The sequence below is a fragment of the Artibeus jamaicensis genome, unplaced genomic scaffold (assembly GCF_021234435.1).
Source record: "Artibeus jamaicensis isolate MK-2021 breed Jamaican fruit bat unplaced genomic scaffold, CSHL_Jam_final scaffold_1283, whole genome shotgun sequence".
NCBI classification, from domain to species: Eukaryota; Metazoa; Chordata; class Mammalia; order Chiroptera; family Phyllostomidae; genus Artibeus; species Artibeus jamaicensis.
Genome location: NW_026522028.1, coordinates 20,090,490 through 20,114,945, shown reverse-complemented (window position 1 = coordinate 20,114,945; position 24,456 = coordinate 20,090,490). Strand labels below are relative to the sequence as shown.

The following is a 24,456-nucleotide window of genomic DNA, read 5'->3' as shown; positions in this document are numbered from 1 at the left end:
ATAAAGAGATTTTTTGTTTGAAAGAATTTATGATTAGATGAAATTTTAAACTTATTGATGGTACTACACATCGATCATATAGTTCTATATTTTCTAAACCACACCCTTACTAGGCCTGACTTTCCTAGAAATAGAGCAAATGCAGCATTTTCATGTGCTCTTTTTTTAAAGAGATGTCCAACCTAAGGACCTTCATGCTGTAGGATTAAATCCATTAGACATATCAAGTACTTCAAAGAATAGAGTAGCCATTGGAAAAGAAATTCACCACCCAAGTTCATAAACTCTTTCCAATGATCAGATTACTCCCAAAATGGATTCCAAAAAAACAATGCTCATAAGTTAGTCTCAATCTGTCATTCTTTTATTAGTAAGTTATGTGGGCAACGATGCTCTGTTGTATTTCATAGTCATCCCCAGAAAGATGATGGAATGATGATCCCAAAAGCAAGACCACTGACTTGAGAATGATCTAACTGCACTTAAATTTGAGGGAATAAATGTACAAATGAGCCTGCATGCTTTTTCTGTTTCTGTGTGTCCTATTAGTTCTACAGTTCAACTGCAGAGTAATTAGGACATAAGCTTAATTGTTTATCTTTCCACACTCCGTCAACTCAGAAGAAGCCACAACAGCCCTGTGTGGAAGAATGTCATGGATAGCACTTGCTGTGTACACACACAGTGCCAGGCACATCCCTTACATTTTTCCATATACACTTCATGACGATCCAGAGGGTTCGAGAGGGGAGCCTGTGTCTTGGAAAAGCTGAAAAACTTGCTAGTAAGGAATGATAACAAGATTTATCCAGGTTTGTCTGACTTTCAAAATTATTCTTAAACATTTCAACTTAAACTTAGATTCAAATCCAGGCTTCTCTAACTTTAAAACGGACTTAAATATTGCACTTCATTTTGAAAGTGAGCAGAAGAAAGGCTTCAAAGAACATCTATCAAAGTTCATGTACTGCATTTCCAGAGGACTCTCTCAAATCTTAATTTATGCCCTATTAATTTTCGCTTTACGCATGATTATAACAGCTTGATCATCTCTTTATCATCCACTGTCTAATGGCTGAACTCTAAAAATGTTGCAGAGGTGTCATTGAGAGTACAAATGAGATTAAAGAGAGAAAATAATGAAAATGATGCATAACGCATCAAAAGCACAGCTATTTTGAAACCATTTAGTGCTTGGGCATAATTCCTCCCATCTCGTCCTTATAGTGTAACATGGCATATGAGTGGTGTCCATTACTAAAGGTATTTATAAAAATTAATCAAAGTTCAGAGGCCCCCTCCATTAAATGATCAGGTTTAATATCACAGTAATGAGAAGTATTGACATCATGTGTCCCCAGATACAATGTTTTGCAAAAGACACAACATTAGACATTCTATAGCATTCTCGGCCCAAATGCATAACCTCAATCTAATCATTAGAAAACATCAGACAAACCCAAATTAAGGGACATACTACAAAATACTTGACCAGTAATCTTCAAAAGAGTGGAGGTCATGAAAAACCAGAAAAAAACTGAAGAACTGTCATAGATTGGAGGAGACTAAGGAGATGTGACAACAAAATGCCATGTAGGATCCTGAAACAGAAAAATGACATTATGGGAGAAACTGGTGAAATTTAAATCAATGCTGTAGTTTGATTTACACAGTATGAAAGAGTATTGTAGCAATGCCAATATCCTGGTTTTGATGACTGCGGTCTGGCTTTCCAAATTAACATTGGCGAAGGTTGGTCAAGGGTCTAGAGGAATTTTATACTAGTTTTACAACTTTTCTGTATCTAAACATTATTTCAAAACAAACAAAACATTTTAATAGACCTCATTTGGTTCCACATACATATGGAAATATATGTTTGTAGAGCTATCTGCCTCAGAAATAATATTTATTGTTTTTAAAAAGATTTTGTATATTTATTTTCAGCGAGAGGGAAAGGGATGGAGAAAGCATGAGGGAGAAACATCGGTGTGTGAGAGAAACACCCATCAGTTGCCTCTTCCATGTGCCCCAATCCGGGACTGGTCCTGTGACCCAGGCATGTGCCCTGACCAGGAATTGAACCAGCAGCCTTTTGCTTTGCTGGACAACACTCCAACCAACTGAGCCACACCAGTTATGGCCCCCACATATATTTCAAACAAAAACATTTTAGTTCTTCACGAAAGCAGTAAACTCGCCATTTACTCAGCACAGAGTTGGCACACATATATTTATTGAAAAAATGAATCAATATCTCATTCCTATTTAAGGCAGTACTGCTTGATAGTAACTTTTCAAAATAAACTTATTTTTAAGAATAGTTTTAGATTTACAGAAAAATTGCCAAGATAATACAGAGAATTCCCATAGACCCCATTCCCCGTTTCCCCTGTTGTCAACAGTATTAGTATGGAGTGCCTGTCATAGTAACAAGGCCTACCCTGGGTACTTCCATTCATACAGAGGCTGATCGCATGGGCCCTTGGGCAGGCTCCTTACGTGGCTGACAATGAAGATCAAATTGACAATAATTACATATTCACTGAGCACTTACTATGGACCAGGCATTGTACTCACAGTCTGCAGAAATCATCGGATTTAATTCTCACAATAACAGAATTAGGTAGGTGCCTTTTATTACTCCCACAGAATAGAGGAGGAAACTGAAGTCCAGTGAAGTGTAGGGACATGCTCCAGATCACCCAGGAGGAAACGGTGGAGCCAGGATTCACAGTAAGGACTGGTTTCTAAGTACACACTTCTAACCACCGCAGCTGTTAACCAATTGAAATGCCTCCACAGCTTTTTGACTGTTTCCCATATGCTATACATGTTCACATTGTTTGAAGAAAAATAAGTAAAAGGTGTTGTACTGTTTCCAGCTTACCTTTACTGGCCATGGGTGGAATCAGTGTGCTTTGTCTTGATTCATATGAGTGACAAAAATGGGGAACTGGACAGGACCCTATAAAAATTCGCCAGCTACTTCTGTACAAGGTGGTTCCACTAACCAGCAATGTTTGGGCCACATTTCAAAGAGTGCCCGCTCTGTGTTACCAGGTAGAGGCTGGCCCAGTGTACCATTGCTGGCTGTTCATTAGAATCATCTGTGAGCTTTAAAAAGTCCCTATGTCCCAGCAACACCCCAGAAAATAACACCATGGCCTTGGGGCGTGGGATCCAGGAATCACCATTTTTAAAGCCCCCCAGGTGATTCCAGTGTGCAGCCAGGGTGCAAACTGCAGGGCCAGGGCACATTTCCCTTTGTCCACAGGGCAACTAGGGATAGGACTCCCAGTCCTGGATTCTGGGCAGTTCCCCCCACCCCTTTCAGTAAAGTTACCCACCGACAAAAGATGCTAGCCACCTGTGGGGTGTGACAAAACCTTTATGAACAGAATGATGGCCCTTGTGACTTCTTCACTCCTTCATAGCTGAAGGAATTGGAGAGATAGGAACATAAATATCATCCAGGGAGATGTTGCTCCTAGAATTCCTCAGCATTGACACCAAGCTCATTAATTTCTTTTGGGAAGAACTAATTATACAGTTGAAATATAGAAGAGCAAATCTCGAGTGTGCCACTGTAAATAATTTATTCTCCAAAGAGGCTTAATTTCTGCAGGACAACATAAGCATTAATGTGGCATGTTTATATTCATGTGGAGGAAGATGTTGCAAAGAGGCCAGGAAAAACAGAAAATCCCAGCAAACTGAAGCCATCATGTGTAACAAAAAATGTTTATAGCACATCACACTCTTCAAAAGATGAAATTAATAATAATAGAGATGGTGGTAATACCAATAATAGTAATAATAGATTAAATGCTGAATATTTTCCATGGCCTGGGCATGGTTCTATGCACTTTACATATATGAAACCATATACTGCTCAATCGTAAAAGTAGGTACGTCACTGTCCATTTTTCAGATTAGAAATCAAGGCCCAGAGAAGTACACTTGTAGGTAACTGGTATTTAAATCCAGCAGCCTGGCTCTGAAGTCCACTCTCTTAAGCGTAAAATGACGCTATTGCATCTGGCCCTCACGTTAGCTCTATCATCTGTATTAGCATACAAAAGTAGTGGTGGCAGTATTGACATGTCCGCTGAAGCCTAGAGTGGCTCACAGATAGATAGAATCACAGAGCTTTTAAGGGTTCAAATTAGAACAGAATCATCTACTGACTTCCATTTCAAGCCTCTTTCTTGCCAGACCATAAATGGGGGTTTTTTTTTAGAAGCCTATCTATAAATAGCAATGTCCAAGAGAATCTTCTGTGATGGTAGAAACATACTACATTTGTGTCATCCGATATAGTAGCCTCTAGCCACATGTGACAGCTGAGCATTTCGAATGTGGCTGCTGTGTCTAAAGTACTAAATTTAATTTAATTTAAACTAATTAAAATGGAAAGAGCTAGTGACCATCATATTGGAAACACCGGTATGGACGCCGTGAAAGGTCTATCCTTTTCACCTCTCGCAATTACTTCTCAAACCAAATTCACTTCCAGGCTCTGCTTCCACGCTCATTTAACAGCTCATCAGTCCCTCTCAAGCTCTATTGAAAATAAAAGACCACCAAGGGGTTTATACAAGCACAAGCTCTGTGATCTCACTGGGTATTTGCCAGGCAAATCCACCACAGCAGGCTCAGTTATAAATGGAAATATGTGACTCACAAAATGTAGTCAAGGAAAATATTTCCCGAAAAAAAGTCATCACACGTTTCCTTGCATGTTGAGGATGTAGTTTGTTTTTAATGAGCTGAAAAAGGTCTCAAGATAAGGCAAATGTGAACTCCCCTGATAAGTAGCCAATCACCTGGCCTGCCTAAAATACTACTGCAAACTGAAACTTAAGACGTTACCATCCCACATAGGGCACTCATTATTCCCTTTGCCTTTTCACTATTTCCTTTTCCTAGCTGAGAAAACTGATGCCAAGATGAGGTGAACAAGCTTACCAACTAATCATAGGCTTAATAGATAGTAAATCCAAAAATAAAATCCAAATTTGGGCTTCTGTAAGGGTTCAGAACAAGACATCCCAAGAGAAGGGTTTGCCTAACCTTTTCTTTTTCCTATCAGCAGGAATGTGGCAGTGATGGCAGGAGCTGTGGCAATCATTTTGGACCATGAGGTAGAAGCCAAGTCTTGAGTTTGACAGAACAAAAAGACAGACAGAGCCTAGGTCTTTGACTCCTCTTTGTAGGAGAGCCAGCATACCAGCTGGCACTTTTACACCAGGGGGATACAAACTTCTGGCATGCTGAAGTTATTATTAACATTTTTGGGGGCTCCATTATAGTACATAAACCTATATACCAGCTAGTTAATATAACAGCAAGTAATAAAATCATCTGTGTTTTGTTCTAGTAAAAATAATTACAAAAGTTTACATACAAAGATCTGTTCTTCCAAGCTGTCTGGCATCCAATGGTGCTGCTAAAGTATCTCCAGAGAGAATAAACATTTACATTATTTTACTGGGTCCCGAAGTGGAGTCCTGGGGTTCGCCACTCACCTTATTCATTGGATCTGGCCTAACTGATTCTAACAACTTTCCAAAAACCTAACCTACCATCAAAGATGCGCTACTGTCGAGACCTGGAAAGCAAATGAGCCACAAGCTTCTCTATTCCCTTTTCTACACTGGCGGAAGAAAACAGGTAGGAGAAATGGCTTTCTCCATACCCCATCTTTCTCCCTCTCTCCCCCTCTCTCTCTTAGTGAAGGTTCCTGTGGTTGTAAGCAGCAACACCCAACAAGTCAACCATACAATGAAATGATATTGACTATACCACCTCCCTCAAGAGGAGATAAGGAACATGGAGTGCTGAGGTTCACATACCAGCCTTGCCACTTCCTGGCTCTGTGACCTCAGTGGTCATACCTGCGGAATGGTGAGGATTACATTGGTCAATGCAGGTAAAGCATTTAGAATAGTGCGTACACATAGTAAGGACTCAGTAAATGTTTTATGTGTGCGTATGTCTGTACCATACATGTGTATATACATATATGTATTATATACAATAGATATGTATGTTATACATAGAACTTATATATGCATGTATGTCTGTCTGCATACATCTATGTTATCTATAACATATACATTCATTTTACATATGCTGGGTATATATTAAGTTGGCCCCAAAGTTTGTTTTTTTCTGTAAGATGGCTCTAGTAGTGCTTAGTTGTCTTTAACTTTGTTGTAAACAATTTTGTTAGACTGTATTGTGATGGCTGTCATATCAGCATGCATTTTAAAAAACTTTACAAAATTGGTGAATTTTTGTGTAGCCATTTTAATATTGAAGAGGGAAAAAAATATGTAACATTTTCAGCATACTATGTTTTATTATGTCAAGAAAGGTAAAAGTACAACTGAAATGCATACGGTGGATGGAGAAGGTGCTATGACTGATGGAACATGTCAGAAGTGGTTTGCAAAGTTTTGTGCAGGAAATTTCTCACTGGATGATGCTCTCCACTTTAGGGAAGACCAGTTGAAGTTGATAGCAATCCAATCGACACATTAATTGAGAATAATCAACATTCTGCCATGCAGAACATAGCCGAAATACTCAAAATATGCAAATCAGTAAAGTTATTGATGAAAATGAAAAATGTATCTTTTATTTTACAGAAAAAAAAACTAAATGAACTTCTTGGGCAACCCAATATATATGTATATACATTTCTCTGTGTGTTTGCATTTCTTGACTGAGTTCCACAAATATTCTGATTTCTGTGAAACCCAAGTTGATTCATAAAAATAAAGTGTCCTTCTGTCCCAAGTGCAAAACCTATCAAAGCTTATTGTCCTGCATTTGAAATACACCTAATATTAAATGCATCTGCCACTTAAACATCCCCCCAGGGGCTCTGAAAGGCCCAGCAGGATTTTTGGCTGCTCTGGCCCAACCCCAGGAGGGGGATGTGGCCTGTGAATACTGAGCAGGAAGAGCACCTGAAGCAGCAGTTTCTGGACCTGCTTCACAAGGCTTTGAACTATCATTTTATTTTCTCAGTGGCCAAGGGAGCTTGTTTGAGCCATGAAAAAAAGAATGCTAGCATGGAAATACAAACACACCGCCACTGGAAGATTTCCATGAAGGCAGGAATGGATCAAAGAGAAGCTCACCATAGAAGCAGTACTCTTCCCTACACTGCCCCAAGTTTTTTGAATGGATTTAAAAAAATAAAAAGTCAGTGTTGCCATTGCCTAAGTCTCCAAAGCAAGACAGAGCTGCCTCACCAAAGTGGACCCTGAATGCAGTCTGTGCACAGATGCATCTACTCCAACTGCCATTCCTCACTGATCCAGAATTGGAAATATTTTGGAAAACATTTCCAAAATGCACTTGCAAAATAGTCAAGTATAAACAGATTTGGAATGGTCAACAGCTGCCACAAAGCCCACTCCCCAAAGGGAACAGCAAAGCCCCGGGGCACCCATTCCAGGTCACTGAATGGAAAATAACACAGCACTTGGCCGTGCTTAAGTTAGTTTACAAAGAATGTGTATTTACTTATTCATTTGTGTGTGTGTTTTAAGGAGGGTCCGTCTTAAAAACAAACAAACAAAATGAAACCAAAGCAAACCAACCAACAACAAAAAAAAAACCCCAGGCAGTAGATTGGCTATAATGCAAGTTCTGTGAGAGCACAGGGGAGACAGAAATGCACTGAAATATTCAAGTCTGGCATTACGGTAGGGACTCAAGTGAAAAGTGGGCACTTCTGCCTCAACACCTGCTGCTAACTGAAGATACCCATATGGAGCTGAAGCGCAATTCATCCTGAGTCCCTCAGATAACACGCTGAGAGGGTTGTTTCACTCCATTAACCATGGCAAGGGCACAGATAAGCTATTTTAAAATATACAAGTTTTTAAATGGTGGAAATTTTAAATCTCCTTAGTGTTTTACAGTAATAACCTCTGGCATTTCTCAAACAACTTATGTGACCAAGTCACTTGCTGAAATGCCAGTTAAAGTAGGAGTGACTCACTGGACATGAGAAAATTATGTATAGAGGTTTTTATAGCAATCAAAGTATAGATATTTTTAAAACAAGTAAGCATAGCCTGACATTTTAAGTACAAAAGTTACCATAGCAACCATAACATATACCATTTCCTTTACCCTAAAGATAACTTTTCATAGGTAATAAAAGTACAGAAATAATTAAATGAAGCATTCCATTTATGAGGAAGCTATGTAGGAGACTAGAATTTGTCAGGCATTCAAACAACACCTTAGTTTTCAGGTTCCTGTAGTGCTGTTTCCAGGCTTCTAAAGAAGGAAGTCTCGCATAACAATAACATTTCATTACATTATTACAGGTACTGACATCATTTAGGATTTACTGTGTGATGCAACTTGTGCTTTTGATCAGTTTTATTAGCAACCCTCTGTATTTTACTAATTGCATTAAAGTATCAATACTAATAACTTACTACATTTAAAAAATGCCCTTTTGAAAAGTTCTCACACTCCCTGAATGAATACCTTTCAGCAGAATGTTCACTTGCTGAAAGGTGCAAATGAAACTAACTCTGAAAGCTGTTAATACTGACATTAAAATAGTCAGGACTGTGTAAAAGAAAAGAAAAACGTCTCCGTTATGGTGATACATGCAGCAGGAATGTAGACCAGTATTGCTGCCATTGTGCCACCAGAAGACAGTGCTTTTTGAATACATCCTTCTTGTTTTGCTTTTAATCCTTATGGTTTCTCTGCTCAGTGTACATCTCCCCCATTGGACTGTGCATTCTTCCTCAAGGTCAAGGACTCTGTTATTCACCACTACAGTTCTCACAGTCTCAACTGCACTTGGGCAATGAATACGCACAGTGAAAGTTTGGAAGCTGGCTGGTAAAACAGGCTGCCTCTAATAAGGCCTTTGATAATGTCAATAAAAGCATCAACATCACAGCAAATAACTACCAAGGATGTTCAGAGCTTGGGCTTCAGGTGGTAACAGTCTTCTTTCTCCCCAGGCAGCTCTGTAGCTGACTGTCACAATGACAAAACGTCAGACCTTCTCTGTAGCATCATAAAGACATATTCTGCCCTGGCTGGTGTAGCTCAGTGGATTGAGCACAGGCCTGCAAACCAAAGGATCACAGTTCAATTCCCAGCCAGGGCACGTGCCTGGGTTGCAGGCCAGTCCCCAGCAGGGGACCCACGAGACGCCACCATACATTGATATTTGTCTCCCTCTCTCTTGCCCTTCCCCTTAGAGATAAATAAATATACTCTTAAAAAAAAAGACATTTCCCCATGGGAATGGCAGCAAAGATGGCTCCCAGTTACCTGGGCAGACGATCTACCAGGTGGTAGATTGTTCTTTCCTTCATGACCACTTACTTCCCTAACTTCTCAACTTCCATTATTATGTATTGGGAGAAGCCAACTAAACTCTCTTCAACTTCAGGGAATGGTCAAGAGAGTCCAGACTTTTCATCCTTCAGATTTCAAATAATAGTGTACCAGTATGGCAGACATCCCAAAGAAGTGCATAATGGGAAGAAGAGAGTTTCCTGACTGGCTAATATGTGGTTGTCTGATTTTTGTTGGATAATATTTTCATGAATAAATACCTGTTTTCAAATATAACAATAAGTACTATAGTAAACAGGGTTCTGGTTACTTGATGTTTCATGTTAGGATGAACTCTTCATTCTAGAAAACCAAGGTATGAGTTTCCCCATTCTTAACATCACCCTCAAAGAGCAACTGTGTAATTTGAATAAGGCCCATGAATGTGTAGCAGTTTTATAAAAATAATACTAAAGGATAAGACTTTCAAATAACCTGTGCAGAAATCTCGGTAGGTGAAATTATACTGAATTGTTTTTTTCTCACAAAGCTGTGAAGGTAAGATGCACCAATTGAAAACTCATAGTAAGAGAGTAGCATATTGAGATATGTTTAGGAATATTTAAACTGTATGGACATAAAAACTGGACACTTCCCTGGAACTGACCACATTTTTACCAATTTCAACTAAACATATGGAGGAAAAAGTTTCCTGCAAATCTATAGTTAATTTTCTATGCCAATATTAAGCCACCAAAAAGCATTCATTAACTATAAATGAAATGACAGGCTGAACATCACTAGAGAACTTCCTCCATGTCATTACTGAGCAATTCCCCACGCAGGTGCACCACACACCTGAAGAGAACCTGGCACACACAAACCCACATTTACTGAGGGGATAAATTTGGGGATTGATTCTTTGCCTCACCAAAGGAGCTGCTCAAGAACAGCATTCTTTGGTACTTAAGTATTTGCAAGGGGAACTCCAGGTTTGGGGGCAGAGAAATCTAAAGCCTTTGAAGACTAATTAGAATGAAGCTATAGCCTCATCTGCAAAGTTTCAGGAAAAAAGTGAATGAGCAGTTTTTTTGTGTCACTGCAGTACCAGGCTGGAATTGGCCCCTGGGAGAGGATAGTTAGGCTGCAACTTTCTTTTTAGTTGTTGGACAGGTACATAGTACAGGTACATAGTACAGGTACATAGTACTGAACAGTACTATGTGCCACAAATAGTCTAATGTGGTCTGTTTCATGTGTCTCAATGTAAGAACTGCACCAAGCGCTGAGAAAGTCAGGGAAATGTGATACTTAAACCAGCCATTGTACTATCAGCAACTCTTCGAATACAATAAAAAGGTTAAACCTATTACTGGAAATTACATGGTGAATACAAAAATAATTGGCTCCCTTCAATGCTCGATGTTATCTTCTTTTGTTATTGTACATGAATACTTGAGAGTTTGCCAGAAAGAGGCTGAAATAAATAAAACCTTCAGGTGAAAAGAATTTCACGGTTCAGTTTTATATCATACATGGCATTATTATTTGCTTCAGTATTCTTATCGTAAAGAATGACTTGCTTGTGGTAAGAGTTTAATGGATATCGATTGAATGAAACAAGTAGGTCCAGACCAGCACCAGTAATTAGCAACACCCAGAAGTGGGTTTTGTCTGCATGGAGCGAGGCTTGTCCTGTTGGCACCTTCTGAACAGGGCAACTCCTTCGACACCTGGGTCCCTTTATTTGGTGTGTAGAATCTCTTGCCTTCTTTCATCCCAAATCCCAAAACTTCCCATGAGCTACATATTTTAAAGGCTTTCAAAGATGATCTTTTATAACTTCAACAGTTCAGTGTAAATCAGTGTATCCCTGCCTTGGAACTTCTGACACTTGTGGCTGGATGACTCTTTGCTTGGGAAGGGAGCTGCCCTGTGCACTGTAGGATGTGTAGCAGCTTCTCTGCCCTCTGCCCACTAGACGCCGGTAGCACTGTCACTTCCACTCCAGTTGTAACTACCAGAAATATCTCCAGACACTGCCAACTGGCCCCTGAGGGACAAAATTGACCCCAGTGAAGAACCATCCGCATGACAAATTCTTCTTCAGATAAAAAAAATAATTCCTTGCTGCTTTTCAAAGAATAAGAAGCCTCCATTTCTTACCAGTCCCTGAAAGAATGAGTGCCTGACTTTGCAAATACTGTCTCTGTGCACTGAGGAAAGAGCCTGCTCAGGCAGCAAGTCAAACATCTTCAGGCCCCCAACCAAGTAGAGGATTCTAATCAACAGCCCACTCTGTCATAGTCAGTTTGGTCAGAAGTTTTATTTGTTCCTTCCAGTGATAGCTCACTTGTCAAGTTAGGCTGAAGAAACTGCAAGTCAATCACAAAGCAGAAATAGCACCATTTTTGCTCAAATCCCTAAACACTAAAACAGAATGATAAAAAGTAAAAAGAACTTAATTTCATACCTGAATTTAGACTTCCGTTTTCAGTTCTAGAGTTTCTACATTGAAAGACCATTCCAAGACCAAAAAGACATACGACCAAAAAAGGTAAATGTCAAGAATGGATTCTTGCAACTGGGGCCTTTCAGGATTACTGACATCTGAAAGTATGGAAGTGTGTGTGTGTGTGTGTGTGTGTGTGTGCATGTGTGTTGGCTGGTGGGGAGACGGTAGGCAATGGGAAGAAAGCGTCCAGCAGTCTTGTTTTGTTCTGGCCATCATCACCAACAGTAAAGGAGTAACAGTGCTCTTTTAAAAATTGCATTTCCAAAGATATACTTTAGGACAATTTACATTTGTGATTTCTGTTGTCTCCAAATAAATAAAACTTCGAGGCCCTGTGCAGGAATAAGAATATTTCTGTGATGTGATGGGGAACAGTGGTGCACCTAATCTCACTTGACAGCTGAATAAACTGCTTTCCAGAATAAATCAAGCTGGCCCTCCAGCACAGTGCTGGCCTCTTCTTTGCAGGGTGAGCAGCTATGTAAAAATATTCCAGGAAAAAAATTTCCATTTAACTGCTTAGGGAAACTAGGTAATCTTGAAAGGGCTGAGAAAAGTTCATTTTCACAAGTAACATCACCAAAAATGGAAGTAATGCTCCAACAGAAGAGCCATGTTTAAATCCTTCTAGGGTTACCTTAGCTATATTGCTTGAAGGTATCAGTGGAAAATGAGCTTTTCCTCCTTCTCTTTCAACGAAGATTTGGCATCTTGAATGTAAATGTGGTGTTTCTGATGGAGCAAATTGGGTCAGACTTTTAGAAGAAATCCACATTTTAACATATTGAAGGTTTTACTTTCTTATCTCATTGTCATATGTCAAGGGTTTGAGTAAAAGTACCTCACTTTGCTTCAGTTGTTTGGACCAGGCTGGGACATGATAACTCAGAATCAGCTTCCCCCACAGCTTCTATGTTAATCTAAACAAGCTTGTCTATTTCTGCAGAAGTCACCGGTCTGTGGCAGGAAACATGATATCCCATGGCATTACATTTAATCCTGAGTGACTTTTTCTTTTTTAAAAAAACCACAGAAACATGACTGACTTTTTCTTTTTTAAAAAGCCACAGAAACTATGGCCTTGAATGGATTTTTTAAAAGATTTTATTTATTTATTTTTAGAGAGAGGGGAAAGGAGGGAGAAAGAGAGGAAGAGAAACATTCATGTGTGGTTGCCTCTTGCGCACCCCCTACTGGGGACCTGGCCTGCAACCCAGGCATGTGTCCTGACTGGGAATTGAACTGGAGACCCTTTGCTCCACAGGCCCATGCTCAGTCCACTGAGCTACAACAGCCGGGGCAGATTTTTAAAAGGTGTGCAGAAGCATCACTGGGGGATGTAAAAGAAGATCTAATTGTATGAAGAGATATACTATGTATACAATTGGAAGGTTTAATATAATAAACAGTGATTATCATGAAAATCATTCTGTAAATTCACTGTAATGCCACTCAAAATCCTTGTAGAAATGTGTGTGGCACATGAAAAGCTGATCGCAAAAGCTAAAAAGAAGAATATCTCCAATACTTTTAAAGAAGAGCAAGAACAGAAAAGTTCTGCAAGGAGATAACCAGGCATATTATAAATCTATAGGAATTAGAACAGTGTAGTATTAGTGCACAGATGGCAAAATACACCAAAGATCAGAATGGAGTTCAGAGATGTACACACAAACACAACAGGGAAATTCAATACATGAGAGACGGTATTCTGTCAAGATCAGTGGGGAAAGGATGAATATTAAGTCCCTGGTGGTTTATGCATAGGAAATATAAAATAAAAATAGACTTGTAACTCACACTATTCCAAAAAACTAAAATCTCAATGGAATAAAGACTGAAAAATGAAACACATACTTTAAAAAAAACTTTAAGACAAAATACATTAAAATAGGAGAACATCTCCATCACCTTGGAGATAGGAACGATTTTAAAACAAGGTAAAAATAAAAGGCAGAAACCATAAAAGGCAGAAACCATAAAAGACTAGAGAAAAAGACTTATAATTATTCTGCACAACAAAGTATGTGTTTGACAGTTGATAGATAAGCCACAGAGAGGAAGATGATATTGACAACATATTTAACCAAGAGTTAATATACAGAAGCTATAAAGAATTTCTATAAATCAATTAAGAAAAAACAAAGAAGGATCTAAATGAAAGAGAAAACACAAATGGCCAATAGTTTATCAAAAGGTTTTGATCTCTTTAGGGAAATTCAACATAAACAGTGAAATACCACCTCATACTTACTGAATTTTTGAAAAATGAAACACTATGACAAAGACAAAATGCTGTGAAGATACGGAGAAACTGGAGTGCTCTCACACTACTGGAGGGGGGGGGTAGGAAGTGACACCACTTCTTGGAACGCAGTGCTGACACCGTACAATTTAAAGCCTACTTTATATGATGACAAAGCATTCATTGTGTTGACTGCATCATTACTTCAGTCAACAAGATGACGACATTTCTCATTGAAGAAATGAAGACATTACTGTTATCTACTTCCAAAGAACACAAGAAGAAAAGTTCTTTTGGCAGAACAGTTTCCTATCTATTTCTAAAAATCGTCAGGATGAAAACTAGACTCAAACCTTCACCCCTTTTTCCAAAAATCTGCACTTGGGTTGGAATACCCACTAACCAACAGCTGACTGACTACGGTTAATTCAGATAATTTCTAAAAGTCTTTCTTCTTCAGGAAACTGATTGAAGGGAGGTCTCAACATATTATATTCTTATACTCCAAAGATACAAAATATTCATACTGATCATATCCTGACTAAATATGCAACATCTCCAACTTTTTCTTTATTCGCAACCCTTCAAGATGTACTTTCCATTCCCAGGTGGATCCCAGGAATGCCTTATCTTTGTAATCTCTCCTCTGTTCTTTTCAAAGTCCTTATCACACCTCCTGTGTTAATATTTCCTCCTTCAAACAGAGGGTAGGAGTCACTGGTTTGTGCTGACAGCTTTATGCATGTAGGTATTAAATAAATACTTTTAACCATAATGACTTGGAAGCAGGTCTATTTTCTGGACAGAAAACATCATGCAGTTCTAAAATAACATTATTAATGTTGATCAAAAGCTGTCAGCCATAAGAGTTCATACTGTATGATTCCATTTATATAAAGTGCAAGGGCAGGCAAGACTATGTCGGGAAAGGGAGCTTGCTGGGGATTTCTGAAAGGCTGAGAATGTCTGCCTCCTAATCTATGTTTTTAATTCCGTCATACTTACCATGGAATATGCCATGGGAGAAAACTAAAAGGAAACATTTTTTTTTCAAAACTGCTGCAGAAATAGAGTTATCTTAAGGGTTTGCATTTCTCTGCTAATTACATAGCTCCTTGTGTGAAGGAACAGATGCCTGAATTTAAGCTGCCATTTAAAAACCCACCTGAAAGAGTGACCTGATGCACATACAAAATAGCAGATTTTCCAGCCTCCTTCTAACCTTTGCTTCCCACACGCCTGCTCAGCTCTCTCAGGAAAACCCCACCTGAAGGTCTCTATTGGTGGGCAGGAGTTGAGGTTGGTGGAGCAGGGGCAAGGAGATTACTGACTGTCCTTACAGGATCTCTGTCATCGACAAAGGAAAAACCAGTCCCTTGTCTTACAACTCCTGCGTCTCTCAGACACATAGAAAAACATGATGAAGTCAGGACTACAGACCCCAAGGAAGGAACGGAACACGCAGGAAGGTTGCCTTTAAAGACTTAATCTGGGTAGATTTGATTATAGCTAAGGAGATGAATTCTAAATTTAGAAAGGCCATCAAGGTAATTAAGGATGTTAAGAAATGGGACAGGATCCTTGATGTCTTTCTACTTAATGAAGAGAACAAAAGATGATGAAAACGATTTTAATAAGCAAAATGAAGTTCATATTGATTTAGTCCTTTCAGAGATAAAGTGCCCTGAACATCAGGACAAGTTGCCAAGGAAAGCCAGGCACTCTATCCGCATGCGGGTTTGGTCTCATTATTGAGATGGTTTAGGGGCCATTTTACTGCAAAGAAAGAGTGAACTGGGGGGCCTGCAAGGCTCCCCCTTATAGCTCCAGATCCTCTGGTAATACTGACAAAGGGTAAAACAAAACAAAGCTTCCTTTAGCTGGAAAACTCAAGCATCCCTTCCCAAAGGCAACACCTTTTAAACCAGGGATCTTTTGCAGATGCGTTCAATGATATCATATAGCACAAAAGGTTTTCCATCCCTTTACTGTAAAGCAGTAATTCTCAAAATGGGGTGATTTTGCTCCCCCTCCCAACAGTTGTTATTTGGCAATGTCTGGGGACATCTCTGGTTGCCACAACTGTGGGACTGTTATTGGCATCAGTGGCTGGAGGCCAGGGATGGTGGTAAGCATCCTACAGCGCACCAGACAGCTGCTCAGGACAAAGGATCACCAGCCCAAAACATCAATTGCGTTAAAGCTTGAGAAATCATGCTTTAAAAGTACACTTGAATGGGAAGGAAAGGAAACTTCTTTTATTTCAGTCAACAGTCAACAGAAAACAAATATGAAGGGGGAGCACAAAAAACCCGGAATTTATTTACAAAAATTGTGTATTTATTCTTACATGTTGAAACTTCAGTCACCTTCAAAGTACAGTCCTCTCCATCTGATGCAATACACCTATGGAGACGTTTTTCCCACTGCTCACAACAGTTTTTGAACTCATCAATTTTGATGCCTTTCAGTGCTTCTGCCCTTTTTTGTTTCGCTTCTTCCACATCAGCAAAATGGTTCCCTTTGAGGACTTTTTTTTAATCCTGGGAAATAAAAGTCATTCTGGGCAAGATTGGGTGAATGAATAGAGGGGTTGGGTCAAAAACTGCTGAACACTCAGTCCAGTGTGGGCAGGTGTGCTCATAAATGACCCATCATGAAATGGGCAAATGCACTGAAAGTCTCCAAAAAAAAATTTCACTGCATCCGTATGCAGCCTCTCACAACAATGCCAGCTGGTACATGGATGCAGATGGGTTCCCAGAACACTCACCTAGCAAGGGAAAGCCTGGACTACAAGGCTAATCCTCCAGAAGATAATTCTGTTTTGGGGAGTTCCCCTTGTATACCAGCAAATACTATACAATAACTCTAACTCAAGATTATTTACAATAGATCTTGCTATACTAAGTTCAAATATACTGAGTTATGTAGAACAATTAAAAGTAAAATTTAAAACATTGGGTTTAATCACTTTTTCCCTCAGTAAATTTTTTTTTATAATCAAGTAAGCAATTTTTACTTCTAGACATTAAAATCCTATTTTCTGATTTCTAGACAATGTACTCCTTTTTCATTCAGTGGTTAGCTCATCTTTCAGATGTACTTATCAAATGGAAGTATCAACCTACAAAACTAAATTTTAAAATAAAATTTGAAATAAATGGCCAAGATTGCTCAAGGAAAATAAAGAGAATACAAATGATCCACCTCACTAGGAATGAACATCACTACTGACCCTACACACAAGGGGACAGAACACATAACAATGTTATGTACAACTTTATGCCACTTAGTCACGTATAAAACCGAAAAAGTCCTTGAAAAACACAACTAAACTAAAGAGATCAAAACTAACTAAGCATTGTTTTAGTATCAAAACTAAAACAAAGAGAAACAGGAAATCGAACCGTACTATCTTTGTGAAAGAAATACAATTCAAAAACATTTCCACAAAGAAAACTCCAGACCCACATAGCTTCACTGGTGAATTCCTTCAAATATTCAAGGAAGAAATAACACCACTTTTAAAAAGTAATAACCAAATAAACATATGCACGAGGATCGGGTTCCATTTCACCAGCCCTTCTGGAATCACACCGAAGATGACCCTTTCCATCCCAGAAAGGCTCATACGCCCCTTTCTTCTCCAATTCATCTTTTGAAAGGGAGGAGGTCATAGACAAGATTTAAAACATTTTGCAAGATTCATTTATATGTGTCCGTTTGGAATCAGTTACAATTTGTTTCACGTCATTTGCCTTTTTCTGCCCCAGCCCACCCTCGCCAGCCGCTGAATTCTTATTCTCTCCTTTCCGCCTACACCTACTCTCTGCTATGGCCAGGCCACTTTCTTCAGGATCCCATAATAAACCTTGCTCATTCCTACCTGTCTTCCATGTGTACCCTGTTCCTTTCCACCCTTTGCAACACACCTAAAATCCAGCTTTCCATCAGAACCTTCGTATGAGCTGGAAGGTCTCACCCTTCTCAGAATGCCTAGGCTATTATTTCGAATTTTTCAGTTAGATAATGATTCCATCTCACTGGCTTTTTGTCTCCATGGGTAGAATTTTTGTCATTTCCCTCCAGCTGTTGCTTCCTTGCTTAAAATCCCTTCATGATTCTGGCTGTGACCCCAAAGGGTAATCGACCAAGCTTTTCACCGGCCCTGCCTGTGTTCCAGCCTCCATTCTCCCTAGCCCTCCCACATTCAGGCCATGCCCACCTCCTCAACGTGCCCAAGCAACAGCCCCTGTTGTGCCTCCTGCTTTTCCACATCTGTACCCAGAGCCTGGGATGTTCTCCCCCGCCCCACACTGTGACCCCTGTCGATCTGCTGATTCTTCAAGAATCAGATCCAAGGTAACTGCCTCCTCCGGGAAGCCCTCTTGGAAATGCCATCCCCTTGTATTCCCTCTGAGGACATTATTCTACAGGACCTTGAACTTATGTCTCTTATAATTGTTTGTCTGCCTCTCTGAAGTGACTGTGGGGATCTGAGGATGGGGCTGGGTCTTGTTTATGTATGTAATTTTTTTTTTTGCTTCAGGACTTAGCAGAGCACCTGGCTCCGTGGAGCAAGACCCTGGATGCTCATAGAGTGAGCACCCATGTTATACTTGAGAGCTTGCATGGTGATGGGTGTGGAACAGGAACTCAAAGGCTTAGACAGGGGCACTTGCTGGTTACATGGCATTGCAATAAGTACTCATTTAACCCAATTGGACAAGATGAGAATGGAAACACAAGGCTGCCCATTAGCTTGCAATTCTCAGGGTAATAGTGAATTTCACTGAAACCATGTTTCACTCCAAGCTTCCCTGAACTTCAAATATCTGACAAGAAGGAAGTATTTTTTTCACCAGAGAGAGAAAAACTATTTTATAACATCAAAAGAAAAAAGCTACAGGCAAAAAAAGCAATGAAATAACACTCAAACTGCTCTTTAAATTGTTTCCGTGTCTGTGTACGCCTGCAGCAATCCAATTACTTCTAAAGTGACTTCAAGCTCTGATTTCTGTTATTCTGGGAATATCTGTGCTAAAAGTATTAATATTATTAAAGGAGAAGAATTAATGTCATTTGCCCTATGAAATTAGTATAGTCTATCACAGCTTATAATACATAAGTAAATATAATTTTACATACCCTGAAATCAATACATTTATAATGTTGATAGACCTTAATAATGTGCATTTTATGTGATAAAAACCTTTATCCTTTCAACAAATGTTTGTGGAGCACCTACTAAATGCCAGTTATCTAAATGAACATTGGAATACAACAATGAATAAAAGTCTTTGCCCTTGACAAATTTAGTATTTGAACAGAAAAGAAGACATATGCAAAACACTAACAAGCCAGATAACAGTAACCAGAAAAATTATGTTAAAATTATTAAATGGGTGATATTGGCTTTAAAATACCGTAGAAGCTCTCTAACCGACATTCACCTAATAAGTCCGCATTCTCTCTTCTTTTTGTAAACCACAATGGCCATTGTCCACAGAACTTGACCTCAAAGCTATTTTCAAGACGTCTCTGGACTACTTCTCCCACCAGCTGAATTGTGTACCTAAGAGGCGGTTGTTTCTTCCTCAACCTGTTGTACTTGTTCCTTTAATTATTAAATGCAATTCAATATTACACACATGAGTAAAATGTGAGTGCCAAAGAGTTTTTATGTCTTGGAAAACCAAGTCAATTGCTTTGGAAAGCCTTAACCAAGAGGAGACACTTGAAAAAACAGTTGCAAAGAGAAAAGCACAAGCAAGGCAATTTCAAAGCCATCTAACTGCTTGACCCTGATACAACAGATAAGGATCTGCCCTAAGAAACCCTTGGACGGGTCAAGTGCTTTGGGCAACAGATATTTCTGAAGCACAAATATACTAAATAATTAATAACTTCCTGTTTGTCACAAACAGTACTCTTATTGGGCTACAAGGTTTCTTCAAAACGTCAGCCTGCATGGGAAACTTGAAGGGAGTGCTCTCCAGACCCAGGGTGGGCTGTTATTAGATCTTTACACTCAGAGGGAGGGAAGCTAGCACATTCTGGGATACTTCCTGGCTGGGGATCGGTCTGGATACCATCTCTTTTACTCCAAATGTTTCTGAATTCTTGAGCAAACTTCCAGAACGGGTATTGTCTCTATGGGTCTTCAGTGTGCTTCCTTCTGAGTCTTGCCTTGGAAGGTGGCCTGGGCCCTGTGTGTGGGGGGGTGCAGAAAAGCTCTCTAGAACAGCCAGCTCTAAGAAGAAGGGGGCAGAAGCCAGAGCTGGAAGCACTCCCCAGTCAGTCTCCTTGGAGAAAGGCCTGTAATCCTGTTGGCAGGCACATGATGATGCCAGACTTCAATGCAAGCACAAAGGATGCCTCTGACACTGGCTTTGTGGAAACTAACAATGCTCAATTAGGGACCCGTTTCCTCATGTGTTTCAAGCAAAACATTACCCTCACATTTGTTTTCCTAGTTTACATCCATCTCAGTGTGTAAGAGCCCCCCCCCCCACCAAATAATTTCATCACATATTTTATTTTATAATACATTGAGATTAAGAAGAGAAAATGATTCACCCAAGATCACACAGCAAGTCGGTGGAATTGCTGCTATGGCTCTCCCAGCTTTTCCTGTTTCTTGGTGCGGGGAATGACAGCACCCGCTGCACCTGGGAGCTTGCTAGGAGTGCAGAGACTCGGGCCCTGTCCAGGCCTGCTGAAGCAGAAGCTGCTTTTTAAACAAGATCACGGATGATCTGTATGCACATTACGGTTCAAGAAGAACGGCTCCAGACCAGATTTTTAAATTGAACTTGTGAAGTGATAAGTTCATAATCTTCACAGAAATTTTCTTACCACAAGATGGATCAAAACAATAACTTAGCTGTTTCTCTATGTCTCATCATCTCACATAGAATTTTTACTTAAAATTATAGGCAGCTAATGAAACAAAATCGGCCTTTCTCTCTGGATACATGATCCGTATTATAGCAGAATGGGTAGCTCATATGTGACTTATAAGAGGTTACTGCACTGAGTCCATTCATAGTTGCTATGTCTTCAGGCCTATGAATAAGGTAACAATCAGAATTCTGTTAGGCAATGTGAGTTTCCATCAGACCCAACCAGAGTGACACTGAGAATGTGTGTGTGTGTGTGTGTGTGTGTGTGTGTGTGTGTGTGCGCACGCACACGCACAATGGCCAATGTGGAACTCCTCAGCCAGCGAATGAATTCGTTTCCTCACACTCATTTAGTTGGTGTACCGCATACAAACAATACATCAACATGTTCCCATCGTGTAAAACAACCAAAGTTACTGAACAGTCAAACACACTGCGAACATCAATGGGCTCATTGCATTTACATGAACCGTCCAGAATAGGCAAATCCATAGAAAGTAGATTAGTGGCTCGGGCTTGGGCTGGGGGGAGGGGAGAATGAGGAGTGGCTTATAATGGGTCCAGGGTTTCTTTTTGAGACAATGACAATGTGACTTAGTGGTGGAGGCTGCACAACTGTAAATATACTAAAAAGTCCTGACTCTGTACACTTAACTGTGCCAACTATAATGGTATGTGAATTGTATCTGAACAACACCATAAAAAATCAATGGGCTCAAGAACAGACAAATGTTTCCTTTAAGACACACGGAAATATGCCATTGTACACAACACCACTGCTCTTTTTTTTTTTTTTACTTTTTTAACTTAAAGATTTCGAATACCTGAAAATTGGAGTCTGAAGGACTTTTTTCCCACAAACCTCCCTCATTTTACCAGGAAATTAACTGGTACCAGTTTGAGGAAGTGACGTGCATGAGAACCCAAGTCCCAACTCAATGGACCAATGGTCAGAATTTTCCCAGCATTACATCATTTCAATTAAAGCATTCATCGGGTATGTTCGGTAATTGAATACATCTGGAAAAATAAAACCAGTTCATGGCCCTGTGGTGTATTTACTAAGAAGCTACTAAAGAAAATCAGTTTGCTTCCTTATTAGCATGAAGGGAACTTTCTTTTTTTTATGTAAAAACTAAAAACCAAAACCAAGGATACAGGCTGAACCAGCGAAGTATGCACAAATTAACATAAATTGGCAATTGAAGTGCCGAACTAACAATTGTCCTAGACACAAAGTACTTCCTTGAGAACAGACCTCTGATTTGGGCATTTGCTTCATGAGAACTCCCACACCTACTGAAAAATAAAACCCTCCCTTAAGCCCAGGGTATTGTGAAAGCCATTCTCAAGAAGGTACCCATGTGATCATTAAAGGCTCAATTTCTAACCTGTACAAATCCCAGCGCTTGGCATTAAAAAACCAGAAATAACTTTATTTTAGGAAAATTAGTGTGTGCTTTTGTCAATGCTGCACTTTGTGGAACTTCAACATCCTTGCTCCAAGCACAGCCCAGAGAGTTACAGGCTGAGCAGCGGGCCCGATCTTTGTGCCTGAACCTCATTTAAAAGGGAGATTTAGAGTCAGCAAGAGGTGCTGGGGAGAGAGCAGGGACTGTGGGGCAGTAGGGAGGGGGGACAGGGAGATTTAAGTGATGTGACTACTCACATGGGGGCATTAGGAGAAGTAGGAACCAGAGTTACAGGTCCTGCAGTTCTGCCCCTTCTAGAAGGATTTAATCCTAGCTCTCTCTCCCCTAGCTCTTTGGTAAGCAAATTTCCTGTTGGATTCAGGGGCCTTATTTCCTTTTGTATTTTGATCACCTAGTAAATTACAAAAAGAAGATTTAACTACAATTCTTTGCACTTCCTTTTAATGCAAAATACTGTGCCCTCCTTACTATACCTCTCCAACATTTTAATTGGCACAAAATTAGTCCCCCTCCCCACCAGCCCATACTCAACAGCAGAGGGGATGTGGGATGGGGTAAGGGGCCAGGGATGGGGGGGGGGCCGGCAGGGAACTCCCTAGCCGTGGCCGGTCACCCGCAATGGTTAAACCCACTGACTGCCTCATTAGGAATGCTTCGGAGAGGTCTTCAGTCTGTGGCTTTTGTGGCGCTGGTGGTTGGAGTCTGTCAGCCACTAGAGAAGGATAACAGAGCAGGAAGAGAACACCCTTTCCCCACGCGGTGCTCAGACATTGCCCGGCGTGCAGTGGAATTAGGTTGATTTCCACCGCACTCCACGAGTTTTCCTTTTAACGACATGTTGCTGACGGCAGCATTTCGGGGTGTTAGGAGGTGACAGAAAGAATCCTCCCACCGCCTAACATCCGCCCCAGCCCAGGTGGGAGATTTTCAAGCCCCAGAGCTGGCTTTCACCATTACTAGTTGATCCCCGACTGCACTGAAACCTCCCTGGCACACTGCCTCCACCTGCGTGCGCCCAGGTCCGCATTTTAATAGTTGGAACAGGGGACAAAGAGAAACCCTCCGACCCATCCTGTCCCTCTCCCCTCCCACCTTCCTGGTTTGAAGACTCATGGTTCCCAAATGGGGTTTTCCGAGAGATGTGGGGCACTGGGCGTTTGTCTCATGTGGGTTTAAGGCCAACTGAACCGTGGCAGGGTGGGACGGGACCGAACTCTGAGCCGGGAGCTCGGGAAACAGGGAGGGAGAGCGTCCCGGGAAACAGGCAAGAAGCTAGCTACTCTCTAACAGCCCCATAAAATAAAGCCACCCGGGACGCTCTGTCTGCTCTCTCTGAAGCCCTCCCGACAGCCCTGCTCTTCCCTTCCCGGGGTGCAGCCCAAGAGCTGCCAGAGCGCAGCCGGGGCGGAGACGATCCCAGGACCGGCAGGGACGCGCACCTGGGCGTTCCGGACACCTGTGCCGCGCCCCTCCCACCTCCAGCATCCTCGCCCACACGCTGGCCCAGTGGCAAAGGTGCCCCCAGGAGGCCCCACCTGAGCAGGGATGGGCGCGGGGCTGTGGTGGTGGCAGTGGCACGGGGCCAGCCCGCTGGCTTACCCATGGTTGGAGACGGGCGGGAGGGGCACTGGCTCCCCGGGGACTGGCCGAACCGGTGATACGAGTTAGCAGGTTGGGAGGGCACAGGCGCAGGCCGGGCTCCCGGTGGGCTGCGCTGGGCTGCTGGGCTGGCGGCTGGCTCCTGGCTCCCGGGTTGGGGTGGGAGAGCAGCGCGGCTCCGCCTGCACTAGGGGCCGGCCGCGCGGAGAGGGGCCCTGACGTCAGCGCCAGGGGCTTTGTGCGTCCGCAACTGGGCCAGAACCTGCCACAGGCGCACCCAGGCGGTTGGCCAACGGGGCCAGTGTGTCCTGAGACCCCGAGCCAGCACCCAGGGGTCCAAACACCAGAAAAGTCACTGGAGGGATGCAGAGAAAGGGGAGTGGGCTTCCAGGATCTCAGAAAAGAGAACTCTAAAGCTGG

General features: G+C 41.2%; 1 protein-coding gene across 1 annotated transcript in view; it reads right to left on the bottom strand.

Moving 5' to 3' along the window:
- The window catches only part of GPM6B (glycoprotein M6B), a 142,521-nt gene extending 118,300 nt beyond the window's left edge, over positions 1 to 24,221 (bottom strand). Inside the window, exon 1 of the mRNA XM_037157485.2 lies at positions 24,037 to 24,221. Coding sequence (XP_037013380.1) covers positions 24,037 to 24,040 — 4 coding nt within the window. The 5' untranslated portion in view covers positions 24,041 to 24,221. The remainder of the gene's footprint in view (positions 1 to 24,036) is intronic.
- Positions 24,222 to 24,456: the final 235 nt, after the last annotated feature.